General features: G+C 67.8%; 1 protein-coding gene across 1 annotated transcript in view; it reads right to left on the bottom strand.

Annotated features, from left to right (window-relative positions):
* Positions 1-14,718, bottom strand: part of MYO18B (myosin XVIIIB) — a 58,236-nt gene extending 43,518 nt beyond the window's left edge. Inside the window, exons 1-11 of the mRNA XM_044440423.1 lie at positions 14,614-14,718; positions 10,024-10,179; positions 7,025-7,789; positions 6,387-6,453; positions 5,786-5,898; positions 5,375-5,551; positions 4,765-4,963; positions 3,772-3,914; positions 3,292-3,392; positions 3,086-3,149; positions 733-877 (exon numbers count right to left, since the gene is read on the bottom strand). Of these exons, the coding sequence (XP_044296358.1) occupies positions 733-877; positions 3,086-3,149; positions 3,292-3,392; positions 3,772-3,914; positions 4,765-4,963; positions 5,375-5,551; positions 5,786-5,898; positions 6,387-6,453; positions 7,025-7,711 (1,696 nt within the window). The 5' untranslated portion in view covers positions 7,712-7,789; positions 10,024-10,179; positions 14,614-14,718. The remainder of the gene's footprint in view (positions 1-732; positions 878-3,085; positions 3,150-3,291; positions 3,393-3,771; positions 3,915-4,764; positions 4,964-5,374; positions 5,552-5,785; positions 5,899-6,386; positions 6,454-7,024; positions 7,790-10,023; positions 10,180-14,613) is intronic.
* Between the last annotated feature and the right edge of the window lie 519 nt (positions 14,719-15,237).

Here is a 15,237-nt window from a genome sequence, read left to right as displayed (position 1 = left end):
CAAGCAGAGGCGCGGCACCAAATAACAATCGGGAGATGGTAAAAACGCCGCAAGCCAGTCCTGGCGGATGCCACCTGGGAGCACGGCGAGCTGGAACGCCGCCGGCATAATCGGACCTTCCTGTCCATTCCCATAATAAAACGCTCCAGAACCGCTAAACGGGCAAGCGCAGAATTAAGCAGGGTCCACGAGAGAAGAGAAGCGGCGCGCGCATCACTCTGGGAGCCCCCAGGCAGGTGCCCAGCCAGAGACGCACCCCACCTGATTCGGGATAGAGGCAGCAGGTCGGGGGCAAGAAGCCGCCCTCACCGAGCTGCCGTTTCCAGCACTGCGGTCGGGGCCCCGTGCAAACACACTCACCCTGGTTGGAGGCCGGGTGAGAAAAGGGCCGGCGCTTCCTCCTAAGCACAAGTGTCTGCAGGCTCTGCTCTCCAGGGCTGCGGAATTCCCTGCTCCGGACGCGGAGGGAGGCGAGCGGGAGGCGGGAAGGAAGCCGCGTGGGCCTGGAGAGGGGCAGTCCCTTCCCACCCCACCCACGGAACAGCCCTCGTTCGCATGGCGGCTTTGCCCGAAGAGCTGGACAGCAACCTGCCGGCTGGGGGCGGTGGGCGTTGCAACCCAGAGTGCTGGGTGACCCCATGCCGCAGGAGCCCCGCTCTCCCGCGGTCCCCCCACACGGTGCCTTCCCAAGGAGCCGGTCGGGCAGCACACGCCCCCCTGGCCAGGCCTTACCTCTGCAGGCACCGGCTGCCCCAAGATGGTAGATGCCAGCCAGGACTCTCCAGATGGCCCCCTGCTCTCCGGCGGAGATGCCCAGCGTGCCCATGGCGGCCCGGAGCTGGGCGAACGCGGCTGAGGCCTTCTGCTTCTCGTCGGCCTGCAAGGACAAGCCACCTCAGAGGCAGGGAGGGGGCGGCCCGGTCTGGGGCAGTGGGTTTTTAGAAAAGCAGAAGCCCCGGAGTGGGGGAAACAGACCCCAGGGTCCTTGAAAGCAGAGCACCCCCAAAAAGGAACCTCGCAGGTCAAGCCCCACCAGGTGTTGGGCACTGGGAGGCCCCCAAGGAGCAGGCAGCCATCCGCCTTCCCCACCTGGGCCCCCCGGCACGGACCCCAGAAACCCCCGGACATCGAGAGCCTTGCCTCCCACCCACCCAGCGGGGACGACCAGCGTGGGCCACGGGGAGCGCTGGCTCCGGCCGGGGCAGGGACAGAGGGCAAAGGGCCCGCCGGTCACGCTTCTCGTCCTCAGGCGGACGCTCTGGGCTCCAGCGGGACCGTCTCATCGGGAATCCTGTTTCTCCGGCAGAGGAATCTGCGCCCAGGCACGTGTCTTTCTGGCTGCACTTTGAAGTCTTGCCATTTAAGCAGGGTGCAAAAGCGGATTGAGGGAAAGTTGCTTCTGCACTCTGAACTTCAGAGCAGCAAAGTCACGTCTCAGCGCCGCCTGAAGCAGCTTTGGCTTTGCCTCTCTGCACTGGATTTTTCAGGACTGATCGCATTAATGCTTGGAAGACAAGCGGCCCCATGCCTCGCTGTGGGGCAGGAGAACAGAAGCCGCAGTCCAGCAACGTCCAGGGGCTGCAGCTCGCTCTGCCACCACCCGCGTGGGGTCTGTGGGGCGCTCGGTGTGTCTGCGCCGGGGAGCCTCGCGGCTTTGGGCAGAGGGCGCCCCGCAGGCGGCCGACCCCGGGACCTGTGCGGCTGCGAGGGAGGGCAGCATCGAGGGCTCTCCCGGCGCACCCTCCGACCCCCACCCCCTGCTCGCGCTGTGCCGCCCATCCCCGTGCTGCCTCCCGCCTGCCGAGGGGCCCAACGCCAGCCCCTCAACTCTGCTTCCAAAAGCCCCCAGGGCCTCCCCCCCTTTGCTGGTCTTTGGGCCCCACCTGTCCCCACCCAAAAACATCGCTTTTTGCACTCTGGCGACTATCTGCAGGGGTGCATTTATACCAGCAAAGGAGGAACTCTGTTCTTCCACCCCCCCGTCCGGCGATCCCCAGGTGGGCACCCCAGAGGAGCAGCCGGGACACGGCCGGTGAGGTGCCCGCTGTCTGCAGCAGCCCGGCGACAGAGGCCCGGCAAGGACAACGCCTCCGGGCACATCTTTCCGACTCTGCAGCCCAACGAGCAGCGCGTGGACACAGGTCCCAGCGGGCGCCCTCCCGAGACCCAGAAGCCCCTGCTCAGCGTTTTTGCACCAGCCGGCAGCAATTAGATTCCCGTGGAAATCGCTAACGGGACAAGTTCAGCACAGGGTCACCCTGGACGCGTGTTGTGTCAGCGGCCTCGTTAAGGGGGACGAAGCCGAAGGAGAGCCAGGGCGGTGCCTCCCATGGCTGCCGAGAGCAGAGCAGAGCAGAGCAGAGCCGCCTGGCTCCTCGGGCACTGGGTGACACGGCCGGATGCGCCTTTGCGCCTTTGCTTCACGAACGGCTCTCCTGCTTTCTGGGACCAGCAATCGGCTGTTTGCATGCACAGCGCCACAAAGGCCGTTTAAACGCTGGCAAGTGAGAAACGCTCCAATTAGCGCCTGGATTTCCCGTGTCTGCAACTGGCAGCAGCCACGTTCAAACCCCCCCCCCCCCCGTCTGGGCCCCCGTCTTTTGCCGAGCGCACGCTTTCAGAGGCAGCACGCCTGGCCTTGCGGGCGCCACCGGCCGTTCAGGAGCTCCAGGGCTCGGGTGCAAGCCAGGCCAGCGGCTGGGGACCCCCACGCAAGGCTTGGGCCCCTGCTTTGACAAGGACGGCCCTGGTCCCCCGGGAGCCACCGCAGCTCACGAGCAGCAGGCCAGCGGGCCAGTAAGGACCAGCGCGGTGGGTGACTGGCGCCCGGCACCACGCCGAGCGTCGGAGGCCAAGGAGGGCCCCCTGCCAGGAGTCAGCAGGACCGGGAGCGCTCTCTGAAGCCCCGGCCGTGCGGACGCCTTGGCCGCCTCTGCGTGCCGCTGGGGGAAAGCAGCCCCAGGCGGCTACACGGCCGATGGGCGACCCCAGCACCCAGGTTAACCCACAACCGGCCGCATTCTCTCCATCACAACCCAAAACACGCCCAGCCCTCCCAGGGCCCGGGCGCGGCCTCGCAACCCACCTTCAGGCAGGGCCTGATGCCGAAGGCACTGTTCTCCACCGTGTGATGCAAATGCAGAGTGGTCCTAGTTGCACCGGAAAGAGAGGAAGGCGGCACAGGATGGAGCCTCCCGGCACAGGTGCTGTGCCCGGGCAGCCGAGGCTCCCGGGCCCCTCCAGGGCCCCCGGTAGCAGGCAAGGCCCAGCCCCCGGCCCTCCCGGCCATACCTCTGATCCAGGTCCAGCCCCGCCAGCATCTGGGCGAAGACGTTGAAGCTGCTTTCCCCCTCCGGCTGCTGGGCCACGCGGATCTTCTCCAGCAGCAGCGTCTGGGCAGGCGGCAGGAGGGGCGCTGAGCTGGGCCGGCTCCCCCCGGCCCGACGGGACTGCTGGCTCGAGCAGCGGGGGGTGCCCCCCCCACACCCCCCGGGAGGCCCGCGCATCCACCACCCGGGCGGGACTTCTGGTCCGGGAGGCGGAGCCCCTTCCGGCAGAAGGCCAGATGCCGCGTCGATGGGCGGCGCCTGGACCCCTCTGGCCTACACCTCCTCCTGCTCATCGCCCCTCGCCCTCCCGGACGGCCCCCGGGCCCCAGAGGAAGCCGCCGCGGCCGCAGCCGCTCGCTGGGCTCCTCCCGTCACGCGACGATCCCGCCTCGGCGGTGCCCCACGACGCTCCCGCGCTGCGCCTGTGCGTTGGCCGCATTACCTGGAGGTGAGCAGCGGTTATGCGGCCCGAGGGGCCGAAATCCAGCGCCATGAGCATGGAGAAGCGGGTGGAGGCGTCGCTGTGGCCCGTGGACACCGCTCCAAAGGCCCCGAGCACTCTGAACATGGCCTGGATCTTCTCCACTGCAAAACCAGAGCGCGGCGGGCTGAGCACAAAGGGCTGCCCCTCGGAGGACGGCCGGCGCACGACCACGGCGGCTGGGCAGGCGGAAAGCGCCCCTCTGGGGGCTAATGGGACGGGCGTCAAGACTGCCCCTTGAGAGAGATTCCCTTCTCAGGGCAGCTCAGGGCGGTCGGCAGAACACCACAGTAAGCTGATGAAGACGCCATGTTAACATGGCGAAGCAGAAAGAAGCCACAGGGCATCCACTGACCAACTGGATGACGCCAGTGAAGACGGGAAGGTGAAAATGAAAAGAGCAGCAGCAGCTACAAGCAACCGTCCCGTAAGTGTTGCAGCTGGTCAGGATGGTCCCCACCGTCCACGCGATGTGGCTGCTGTCGGCCACGCCAGCGGACTGAGCGCCCCTGCAGCCGAAGGGCCGAGCGCCACCCGAGGGGTCCCCGGGGTGGCCTCCAGGAGGGCAGAGGGAGAGGAGGCGGGGCATGCACCCTCTGGCCCGGGGTGGCCGGAAGCTCTTCCTTGGCTCCAGGAGAGGCGGCCCCCTTTCCAAGTGGGGCAGGGCGCAGGCCAGGAGGCAGCGCGTGGCCAGGGAAGAGCCGTGGCCTGCTGGGCCAGACGGGACCCCCACAGGCCGGACCGGGCCCACGGCCTGAGGCTCACTCTCCGATCCCTACGGTCCTCTGAGGGCCGAGGGGTGCCTGTCGGCAAACCCTTGCGGGGCAGAGGCCCCCGGGGATGGCCTCAAGGACCGCCCCACCAGGCCACGTGCCCCGAAGCCCCCACGTGGCCCGGGGGCCGCTCCCCAGGTGCGGGGGCCTCCGCCCGCCCAGTCAGCCCGGGCGCACCCACCTGTGACCCGGTCGTCCACGCTGCCGGCCGTGGCCGCCAGGTACTCCAGCGCCTGCTGGCAGCAGGCGGTCCTGCCGGAGCCGCTCCGGCCCAGGGGCAGGATGGTCTGGTCCTGGCGCTGCAGCTGCATGTTCCACAGGGCCCTCTGCGCCACGGCAAAGATGTGCGGGGGCAGCCCGTCCTGCCTGCCCCGGAAGGCCTGGAGGGGGGGGGAGGGGGCGACAGGAGGCGGCTGAGCACGGCCGTCAGGCGCTCCCCCGGATCCACAGGCCGGGCGACACGGGAGCCCACGCCCGGGGCCGAGCGCCCCCCACCAGGCCGGCCGCGCCACGTGCTTCCGCCAAGGGCGGCTTCCTCAGGGCAACACGTGGCCGGGCCTTGGCCCAGGACTCCCCCGGGCAAAGTGTGTGGATTAACATCCACGATCCGGATTGTTAATTTCTAGAGGCTGCCTGTCCGGCTAAAAAGTAAAGTAAGCGCACCGAGGCGGAGCAGGGCAGCGCAGAGCCGTGCGGACACGGGCGGGGGAGCACGGGGCGCACCCAGGGAGCCCCGCCAGGCCGGGGCGGCCCCTGGACAGCCCACCTGGGGCCAAGGGCCGCGGCCTCACCTTCCTGGAGCAGCCGGCCACAGGGACGTGGGGCCCGAGGGCGACCAGGTCGGGGCCGGCGTACGTGTACAGGAGCTGCGACTGGTACCGCTGCCGGAGGGTGTGGAGGGCGCTGGCCTCGTTCAGGCTGGGCAGGGAGGCCAGGTCTTCCGCACGGTCGAACTGGGGGGGATTCACCTGTGGGGCGGAGGGGGTGAGGGGCTGCCCTGCGATGCTCCCCCCGCCCGCCTGCCGTGGGGCAGGGGGCCTTTGCCTCCCCGCCGCGTGTGCGAGTCAGGGATGGGAGGGGGCTCTGTGGCGGGGCCTCCTGCAGCCCCACGGCTGCCCCGGGCTCAGGGAGCCCCCCGGGTAACCCGGGCGGAGGGCCAGATACACGCGGGGGCTGAGGGGAAGGGCGCCGCCGCCACTCACCCTCTGGACGCTGTGCTCCTCCACCTCCAGGACGGCCCCGTCTGCCTCCACGCGGACCCGGACGGTGCCCGGCGGCAGCTCCGGCGTCCCCACATCCGGCTTCAGCTGCGTGGCTGCCGGCAGCAGGAGGCCAGAATGATCTCAAGGCCGAGCAGCCTCCCCGGAGCAGGGGAGGCGCGAGCGGCTGCAGGATCCGACCGCGGAGACCAGGGCAGGCCAGTCCGGGGGCTGCTGCCTCCCACCCCTGGCCGGGTTCGCTCCCAGGGTGCCTTCTCCATCCCAGCTGGGAGCCCGGGGGGCCCCCTCCGTGGCCCCTGGGACAGCCCTGTTCCGCGGGCCAGGCCTGGGCCAGGCCTTCAGCCGCGGTGTGGCTTCCCCTTCCCCTCCTCCAGCAGGGGGTGCGCCCACCCGGGATGCGGCCCCGGGATGCGGCCTTGGGCCGGACGCGGTTCCACACGAGTGCTTTGACGGGGTGGGATGCCCCCTTTGCGGGTTACATGTGCACAGCCGCCTGCAGCGCATGTGCAGCCCCGGGGCCGTGCGCCGTCCCTGCCCTCCGAGCCCCCCAGCATCAAGCCCCCGGGGCAGGAGCCCGACTGACCGAGGGCGAAGCCTTCCTTCTGGACAAGCCACACCTTCTCTGCCTCGTACCAGACGTCCTCAGCAACCTGTGGAGGGAGGGGGGGTGAGGCAGCGCAGGAGGCACCGGCCGGAAGGATGCGCCCCCAGGGGGGCAAGCTGCCCGTCTGGAGCAGGGCCCCCTCCGGACGCGCCGGGGGCCTTCTGAGCAGCGCCTGCTTGCCGCATCCTCCTCAGGGACCCCCCCCCCAAGCCGCTGCGGGAGCAGGCAGGGATGGGCTGGGCGGCTCCGAAGCCACTCCTGGACGGGAGCCTTGGGGGCCTTCCAGCCCCTTCCCTCCCCCCTTGCTGGCCACACATGCGCAAACAGGACCCCAAGGCAGTGCTGCAGCAGCGGGAGGGAGGGTGGGGGCGAAGGGGGCCTGGGTGGCCCTGTGCCAAACTTGGGGATATGAGCAGAGGAACCCCGGGCTCCATCAGAGAAGCCAAGGGAGAAATCAGAGAATCGTGGAAGCAGCCCTTCCCGGGCTAGACTCTGTGCACACGCAGAGCGCTCCGCCCTGGCCCACGCCCCAGGGACAGTGTCCGGCCGCCCCGTGCAAGCAGGGGGCCCAGAGCCCCACCAGCAGTCCCAGAGCGCCGACTCCAGGCCACGCTCACCTTGCCCGAGCCGGTGCCGTCCCCGGGCTCCTCCCTGCCTTCTCCCGCCGACACCTCCTTGGCTTCCTCCACGTTCTTTTTCGGTTCTGCTTCCGACGACTCCTGGCCACTTCTCCCCCCGGCTGGCTCCGGTCCCTCGCTGGCTCCTTCCCGGCCCTTCCCAGCCGCTCCTGAAGTCTCCCGGCTTCCTCCCAACCTGCTCCCGCTCTCTGCCACCTTCTTCTTGGCTTCCACCAACGGCTTCCGAGCGCCACCTCCCGGCTTCTCCTGTTTTTCTCCCGCCTCCTTCCCCTGCGCTGTCCCTCCGGCCTTGCTGCCCGGCCCGCCCGGGGACTCCTCCTCAGTCCTCGCTTTCCCATCCGCTTTGCCCGGGCTTCCGAGGCGCTTGTTCGGGAGAGAGGGGCCCCTCTTCCGCGCTTCCGGGCCCGGCGCCGGCTCCGCGGGGCTCCTGCCTTTGCTCTTCTCCGGAGAAGCAGCTTGAGGGGGAGACCCGGCTGCGGCGTTCCCTGCCCGCTCGGCAGCGATGGGCGTGGAGCCGGGCCCGGGCCTGGGCGCGGGCACCGGCCGCTTGGTGATGCCCCTCCGGATCGCTCTCTTGATCGGCAGAAGCCTGCCCTCGGCCACGCTCTCCTCGCCGTGCTTCTCCCCGTTCAGCCCCCGCTGCAGCAGCGGGCCCTCGCCGGCCATGCCTCCCTGCCCGTCCAGGAGGTCGGCGTCCTTGATCACGAGCTGCTCCGCGGGCCCGTCCGCCGGCCTCCCTGGGGGCTGCAAGCCGAGAGGTGTTGGACACGGAGGGAGGTGCCGCACAGCAGGCCGTCCCTGCAGCGGGTGGCGGGCCCCCCGCAGGGAGCAGCGCGGGCGCGTGGCCGGCCCTCTCACCCCAGCGTGGCCTCCACACCCCACGCGGGGCAAGCCAGGGCTGCCTCAAGGGGCCCCTTGCCACCGAAGCCGGCCGAGCGGCTTCTGGCAAGCCCCCCCAGGTGGGGTGGGCTGTCCTCGGGGCTCCTCTCGCAGGGGTAGCACATGGGACGGAGAGCCTGCCGGGGCCTCTTCCCGCCTGGCCTGTGAGACGGCAAGCGAGGGAAAGGCGGCCCCAGCCTTCTCTCACCACTTGCAACCCACTCCAGGAATCCTTCCAGGACGAAAACGCCACTGCGTGCAGGCGGGGGGTTGCTCCACTCCCTCCATGTTTGAATGCACGCCTAAAAGAGCAAGAGGCTAGGGGGCTCCCAAGCCACAGCCCCCCATAGCAATATCCGTACGTCTTTGAACAATCCCCCTGCATCTTCAGTCCTGCCTGGCAGGGAGTCGACCGCGGTGGCCCCTTCCAAGCGGGGCCTTGCCGGACAAGCTCCCCGGTGGCTCACATGACTCTGCCAAAGGCCCTGCTCTTAGCAGAGCTTCCCGGGCCAAATCCCCGCTCTCTGTGCGGCATGTTTAACGCAGCACAAATCCGTGCATTTTCGGCAAGCCATCGGTGGCAGAGTTGGTCCTAGCCAGCCGTCGGGGGTCCTTCTCTGGACAGGGCAGAGTTACACATGCTGAGGGTCTGAACGGATTCTTTTGGAAACCGGCGCAAGGCGATTGAGTCAGGGCGGCTTTTTCGGACACACACAACTGTCCCTCCTCCCACAATTCGGAGCTGCCGCAGCAGCAGCAATGGGCAATTCTGTATTCGTTTCAAACCGAGTTTCTTTGCTTGCGTGACTTCAAGTGTTCCCACTAGTACACATTTCCAAACTTAATCAATTCCTTCAATTTAATCACACTGATGCTATTTGTTGAGCCTGGCAAGTAGGAGCGAGTGGCATCTGTGGCAATTGAGGCACGGCAGACGCACTGTGAGGCGCATGGCGCAGTCCCAGGCCTGGGGGGCGGCTCGTGTGGGAGACAAGGTGCGCGAGGACGTTGAACTCCTAGGCCAGAGTCATCTGGCGACGCCGAGAGCGCTCGCGGGCGACCGCAGGGAGACGGCCACACTCCGGGGGGGATGCTCCCCAGGTGCCCGAGCCCGCAACGCCCGGCATTCAGACCACCGGCCGCAGCCGAGGCGCACGGGGGGCTGCCCCATGCGGGGGCACCCAGTGGGAGAAGGCTGCTGGACGTCTCGGGGCCTAAGGCCGTGCTACGCAGGGGCGCCGGGACGGCACCCGGAGGGGAGACCCTCGCCCAGCCCGTGCCCTCCAGCGAGGCTCTGCGGTGCAGTGGTCGGAGCACCTGGCCAGCGGGGTTCTAGTCCCCACCTGGCCATGAAGCTCCGGGGGGCCTCTGGGCCGGTCACTGCCTCCCAGCCCGGCCTTCCTCACAGGGTTGTTGTGAGGACCAGACAGAGAGGAGGGTCACATGAGCCACGCTGGGTTCCCTGCATACTCTGCTCTGATGGACTCTAATTTAGGTTTTATTGTTTTAGAGTATGTGCACCTGCCTGTGTAATCACTTCCAATAACCGCGGGGGGAGCGGGGCTCTGTTCATATAATTGTGTAGGTCAGACTTCCTCAAGCTGATGGCCTCCACAGATTCTGGACTACAACCCCCAGCAACCCCAGCCAGCATGGAGGGCACCTGGCTGGGGAAGGCCGACCCAGGTCTCCGCTGTGAGAAGTCCTCATCCGAACCACACGCACCCAGCAGACAACCTGAAGCTGGGAAATGCCTCAGCCTGGTCGGCCGGCCAACTCTGCCTTGATCCCCACAGGTATTTGCGAGGGAATGAAAGCCCCCAAAGGTTAGACAAGTTTGCTCGAAAGAGCATGACCTGTCCAATTTTGAATCGGGCCCACTGGAGTCGGTTTTTTGCTTCGCTTTTTGGAAGTCTCAGCCACAATATATTCCTGCTCATAAGCTTGTCAAGACGGCATCTCTGAGCATACACAGAGTGCCATCCCTCAGCAGAACCCAGGCCTGCAGGCAGCTTGAGGCCTGGCCCTCTTCCAACAACATTATTAATACTTATAATACTAACAGAACATTCAAACCTTTCCATCCCTGCCTTACTTACATCGTCTTTGGAACTTAATCCGCTCTTCGCTTTCAGCTTTGCTTCCTTGGACTCCTTTTCCGTTTCCCGCACGAGCTGCTTGATGAATCCCCCGGGAATGACTGAGAAAAGGGGAGGCGGAGAGGTAGGAGGCGGGCTGCAGTCTTCTTCCCTGATCTGCACAAGCAAAGGTCGCGTTATCGGAGGCGGTCAGGAGAAGCCGTTCCGCTGACCCCGGACCCCGGAGGCGCCAGGGAGACCCCTCTTCTCAGCTGGATTTTCCAAAGGGGAGCCCCGAAGAGGACAGAGAAGATGCTTATGGGATGGAAAACTCACGGGAAGGACGACGTGTGTGCGTGCAAACTCTGCAATGCAGTTTTCAAGAAGCGGTGAAGAGCAAGCACACACTCAGCCGCCCCACTCAAACAGGTCTGGCAGGAATTTGGAACACTGCGAGAACCTGCCAAGCTGTTTGACCAGGAGCAAATGTGGGTGAGCAAGGATCTCACGGTCAGTGATTCCCGATCGCCGCTCTGAACAAAAGGTTAGGGTGCAGCCAGAAGCCAATGGGGAATTACTGGAGCCAGCAGCCCCACAACCGAAGCCAAAAGCAAAGCCTCGCGGAGAAAGGGCACGGCTTGCTTCCTGCTTTTTTCCAGTTAACTGCGCCAGCGCAACGCCGGGGCTGGGGGCGCCCGGCCACAAGCCCTGCAGCCCGGGAGCCCCGCTGGGCCCGGCCGGCAGCAACGGCCCGTGTGCCACGGGCGCATGCAGGAGACGCCACTTCCCTTCTGCTCCCACAGAGCCAGACGTGATGAGATGGCCATGCTGAGGCGGTGAGGTGGCTCGGAGGTGATGGTGCTTCGCTGGGCGACACAAGGAATGGTGTGGGCGGAGGTGGGAGAGGCCTGCCTGCAGCACGACCAGAGACACACACGGTGCGGGAGGGAGAGGGAGAGGCAGATGGTGGACAGAGGGACGGACGGACAGACGGACGGACAGAGAATGAGAGCAAGAGTCGTATCAGAGGCTCCATCCCAAACGCAACGGCTTCGTTCCTCGAGAGGTGCAGTGAGGCCGGAGGGCTCTCGGCAAGCGCTGCGGCGCGTCTTCTGCATCCGCGGACCGAGAGGTGGTGTGGCTCCGTCCGGCTGCGCGTCGCAGGCAGAGGCCCAGAGCCCTCCCGGCAAGGCCTTCTCCCCTCCGGGAGCCCTGGGCATGACAGGAGCCCGGGGGGGCGATGCCAGTGGCTGCGAGCCGGGCCCCCCCACTTCCCCGCACTGCCCTTCCAGGCGCTCCCACGAGAAGCCGCCTTAGAAAAGAAGATGGCCCGAGGCGGACTGCCGGCAGAGAGCGGCCACGGCGCCGCAGGGACCGGAGCCTGCTCTCCTGCGGACCAGACCTTCTCGCGCACGACAGCCACGCGGCCAGCAGAGTCGTCCCCTCCGGCTCGGGTCCTGAGCGAGCATACCCCCGAGATCCCCGGAGCGGGCTGCTGAGCCTGAACGTCGCGTCCCAGGGGGTCGGGGGCCTCTTGCGCTCCAGGGAGGCCCCGGTCCTGAGAAGGTGCCAGACGGACCTGCTGCCAGGCTCGCTGGGGCTTCTGCTGCCTCCGGAAGCAACCGGGCCCCCTGCGACCCCGCGGCCCTGCAAGCCACCCCAGACCAGGGCACCGCCGCCCCCGGGCAAGCACAGGGGCTCACACGCCCGCCGGCTGGACGGCCCGCCTCCCCCAGAGCCCACGGGATCCGGTGGCCACGAAAGCTGGCCCAGGAGGGCGCGCGGGGCCCGGGCCGAGCCGCCCCGGCTGGCTGGGTGACACCCGCTGCCTCTCCTTGGAGCCACGTGGCCCCTCCGCCACCCAAGCGCCCCTGGGCTCCACTCACTGCGCCTGCCTGCCCCTGCAGCTGAAGGGGGGGCGCAGCGGCAAGGTCCCGGGCCCGCCACGAAGGCAGGCTCCCCGGGCCCGCAGGGGCGGGGGGCCCACAGGGACCCCTCGGCCGGCCCGGGGCTGCTGCAGCGGGAGGTTCGAGCCGGATTGAAGTCCCGCTCGGCCAGCGTCCTAGAGGCAGCCCGGAGCACGCAGGCGCTGGGCCCGGCACCCCGCGGCCCACTGGGCGGTGAAGGTCGGGCCAGCCGCTCCCAGGCAGCGCGGAGGGAGGCACCGCTCGGATATTTTCCATGAAGCCCTCAGGGCGAAGGCCAGCCTTATCGGGGGTGGGGGGTGCTCGGAGCCGAGCTGGGAGATAAGGGGGAGGCCCTGCGCTGGCCTGCTGGGGAAACGGCCCCAGGCCCTTCAGGCAGGACGGCTGGCGGCCCCTGCGGCCAGAGCCACCTGGCACAGCTGGGGGCTGCACACAGGCGGGGAGGTGGGCCTGCGCAGAGGGACCCTCTGGCCGTTCCAGGAACGGCCAGATATAGCAGCTGAGTCAGCGCGGGCACCTTCTCCGGGATGCAACCTGGGCCGGCTTTGTCCCGGCTGAGCCGCAGCCCTGCCAGCAGCGCAGAGGGCGGCTGCCGCGCGTCCCCTTGGCCAAGTGCCCGCCAGAACCCTCTTCCACGCCACGTGGCCGAACCCGGCTCCTCCTCCCGGGGGCAAGGCGGGAGCCCAGGGGCCAAACATCCGCCTGCTCTGCGGAAAAGTTCCCCGCGCTGATCCCGGGCATCTTCCGGCAGGGCTGGGAAGGCCCCTGCTTCGGGCCTGGGGGGGTCCACACTGGGGGGCACTGGGCAAGACCCACCTGTCATGCCAGTGAGTCAGAAGCCAGCAGGGAAACATTCCGCATGGAAAAGGCAGCTCTTCACGGAATGTCACCTGGCAGCGTGCCTGCCACGCTCCACCGCCAGGAGAACCAGGGCTGAGCCAAATGGACACTTACGGGCAGATGAGGCACCCGCACGCAACCCAGCCTGCGCCGCTTCGCCCGAGGCCCTCGCAGCCAGGAGGGCCCTCCTGCCGGCCACCGGCTCCCTGCCAGGGCCGCGTCCCTCCGGCACCGACGCACAGAGGCTGCCGTTCCCATCACTGCCCCTGACAGAATCGCTTTTCCTCCGGGAAGGGGAAGGGGAAGGTTCCCTTCTTGAGGTCTGACCCTTTGCACATCCTGGAGGCACCGGGACCCTTCTTCAGCAGAAAGGGGGAACCTCCACCTTCCCCACAAAGACATCCAAAGAACCGGAAACGTACGCCCAACATCGCGCCGCGGCACCTCAGTTATCCACAGGATACGCTTTCGCAGGCTCTGCGGCCGCATGAATTCACAGCATTTCCCTCTGCTGGAAACCGGCTGTGCTCCACGTGCCGCGCGAGCCCAGGATCCCGTGCAAACAGGACCCTGAGGACGCCCCCACGGACCGCTCTCCGGCACGTGCTCCCCAAGCCGAAAGCCCGGCCGCCCCGAGTCCAGCCATGCTTTGCCGAGATGCGGGCACTGCACTGGGGCCTGCAAGACGGGCCAACCGCTTTGCTCGCCCGCTTTCCGAAGGCTGACTGGGAAAGGCCGGCCGTGCCCTCTCAGTGCGCGGGGCCAACCGATCTCGAGCGCACAGGTAGTCAGAGGCATAAACAGACACGTGGCGTGCAAGAGGCCAGACTGCGCACCCCTTCCAGCTGTTCCGGTGACTCAGAGGTGAGGAGGGAGCAGAACATTTGGCAGAGGGGGTGCGCTGCTGCCTTTTCTCCCCAAGGAAGAAAAGAAGGAGATTTGGGGGACAGGAAGTGGGAAAAGAAAGGACATGGTTGTGAATTCTAACCTTATTTCTATTAAACTCTCTGGGCCGTTTACGACAGCAGAAAGAATTAAATGTGGCATTACATGCTCTTCCAAACCGAAGGGGTTAGTACGGAAGGGCGGGACGCTCAGTCCCTGCCTCCATTGCAGGCCGGGGCAGGAGGAGCGCCTGCCCAGACTGCGAAGCGCCGCCCCAGCCGGGTCGAGCTGCCAGGCCTGGCCCGGGGGGCCCGGTCCCCGTTCCGCTGCACGTCTCCACACGCGCCCAGGCCCATCAGTTGGCTGCACTGAGACCCCCCGTGCGATTTCTGCGCCAAAGACCAGGTCTGCATTTGCTACCTACACGCAAGGAGAAATGCGATTCCTCCCCCCTCAGCCCCCCCCCATTTGGTTTCTTCTTTATATGGGACGATCATTCCTCCTCCACAAGACCTTCAACATTTCAGGAAACCTTGCCGACCCGAGATCGCGCGGTCTCTGACCGGGCACTTCCAGATCCCCGCAGAGGCCGTTGGGTGAAGGCAGCCCTGCTTGGCGACCGGCCTTGGCCCGGCTTTGGCCGCTGGGAGCAAGAAAGGGCGCGCAGCCCCCGGCGCGCAAACCAGCCGGAACGCGGACAGACGAGGGCTCCCGGCCACAAAGCCGTGCCCCAGGCAACGTTTGGGGGCGCAGAGATCCCCAAACCGCTGGCCTGGACCGAAGGGCCAGCCGCTCGCCCCCCGGAGGCTGCCTTTGGGCCTCTCTAAAAATAGCCCCTTGTGCCCAGCAACCAACGCACCCGCGGGAGCACCTTCGGAAGCCCGGGACGGCCCCCTCCCCAGCCCCCCGCCCCCGGCCCGGCGATTCCTGCCCCCCCCACACACACGCCGGGGCGGTGTACCTTCTCTACGAGCAGCACTGCCAGCAACAGGACGGGGCCCCCTGCACAACGCCCCCAGCTCCGGCAGCAGCTCCAGGTCCCTGCCCAGCGCGGAGAGCAAAGGCAGCGGGAGGGACGTGCCGGGAGGCCCCGCTGCCCCCGCCCCACGCGGCCGGCAGCTGAGCCGGGGGCGCGTCACGGCCAAAAATAGGCGCAGCCATCAGCCCGCAGCCAGCGAGGAGCTGGACGGGGGGGGGGGGCAGGGTGGCCCAGCTGCCCCTTCCCATCAGGCCGCCCGGGGGCCGGCAGCCGCACGCACGGCACAGCCCCCCCCTCCGGCCGGAGTCTCCGCACTGCACGGCCCCACGGCCAGCAGAGGCGAGGGAGGCGCTGTGGCCAAGCCGGCGGGGAGAACGGCCCCTGAGTCCCTGGGACTCGGAGGGGGAAACCTCCGCTGGAGAGCCGGCTGGGGGCAGCGCCGGAGGCCCCCACGGTGGCTGGAGCCGGCCAGGCGCCCAGTGCCCGGGGCCACTCTCAGGCCCCCTGCTCCCCCTGCCCCCCCAAGCCCTTCTGGCGAGGCCAAGGGCCAGGCGAGATCCCAAGAGGGCCCAGTAGTTCTTGGGGGGGGGCGCCCCGTGTGGCAGT

The sequence above is a fragment of the Varanus komodoensis genome, unplaced genomic scaffold, assembly GCF_004798865.1.
Source record: "Varanus komodoensis strain SLA01 unplaced genomic scaffold, ASM479886v1 scaffold38, whole genome shotgun sequence".
Taxonomy (NCBI): domain Eukaryota; kingdom Metazoa; phylum Chordata; class Lepidosauria; order Squamata; family Varanidae; genus Varanus; species Varanus komodoensis.
The sequence above is the reverse complement of the archived record's forward strand: the minus strand, read 5'-3'. Positions and strand labels throughout refer to the sequence as shown.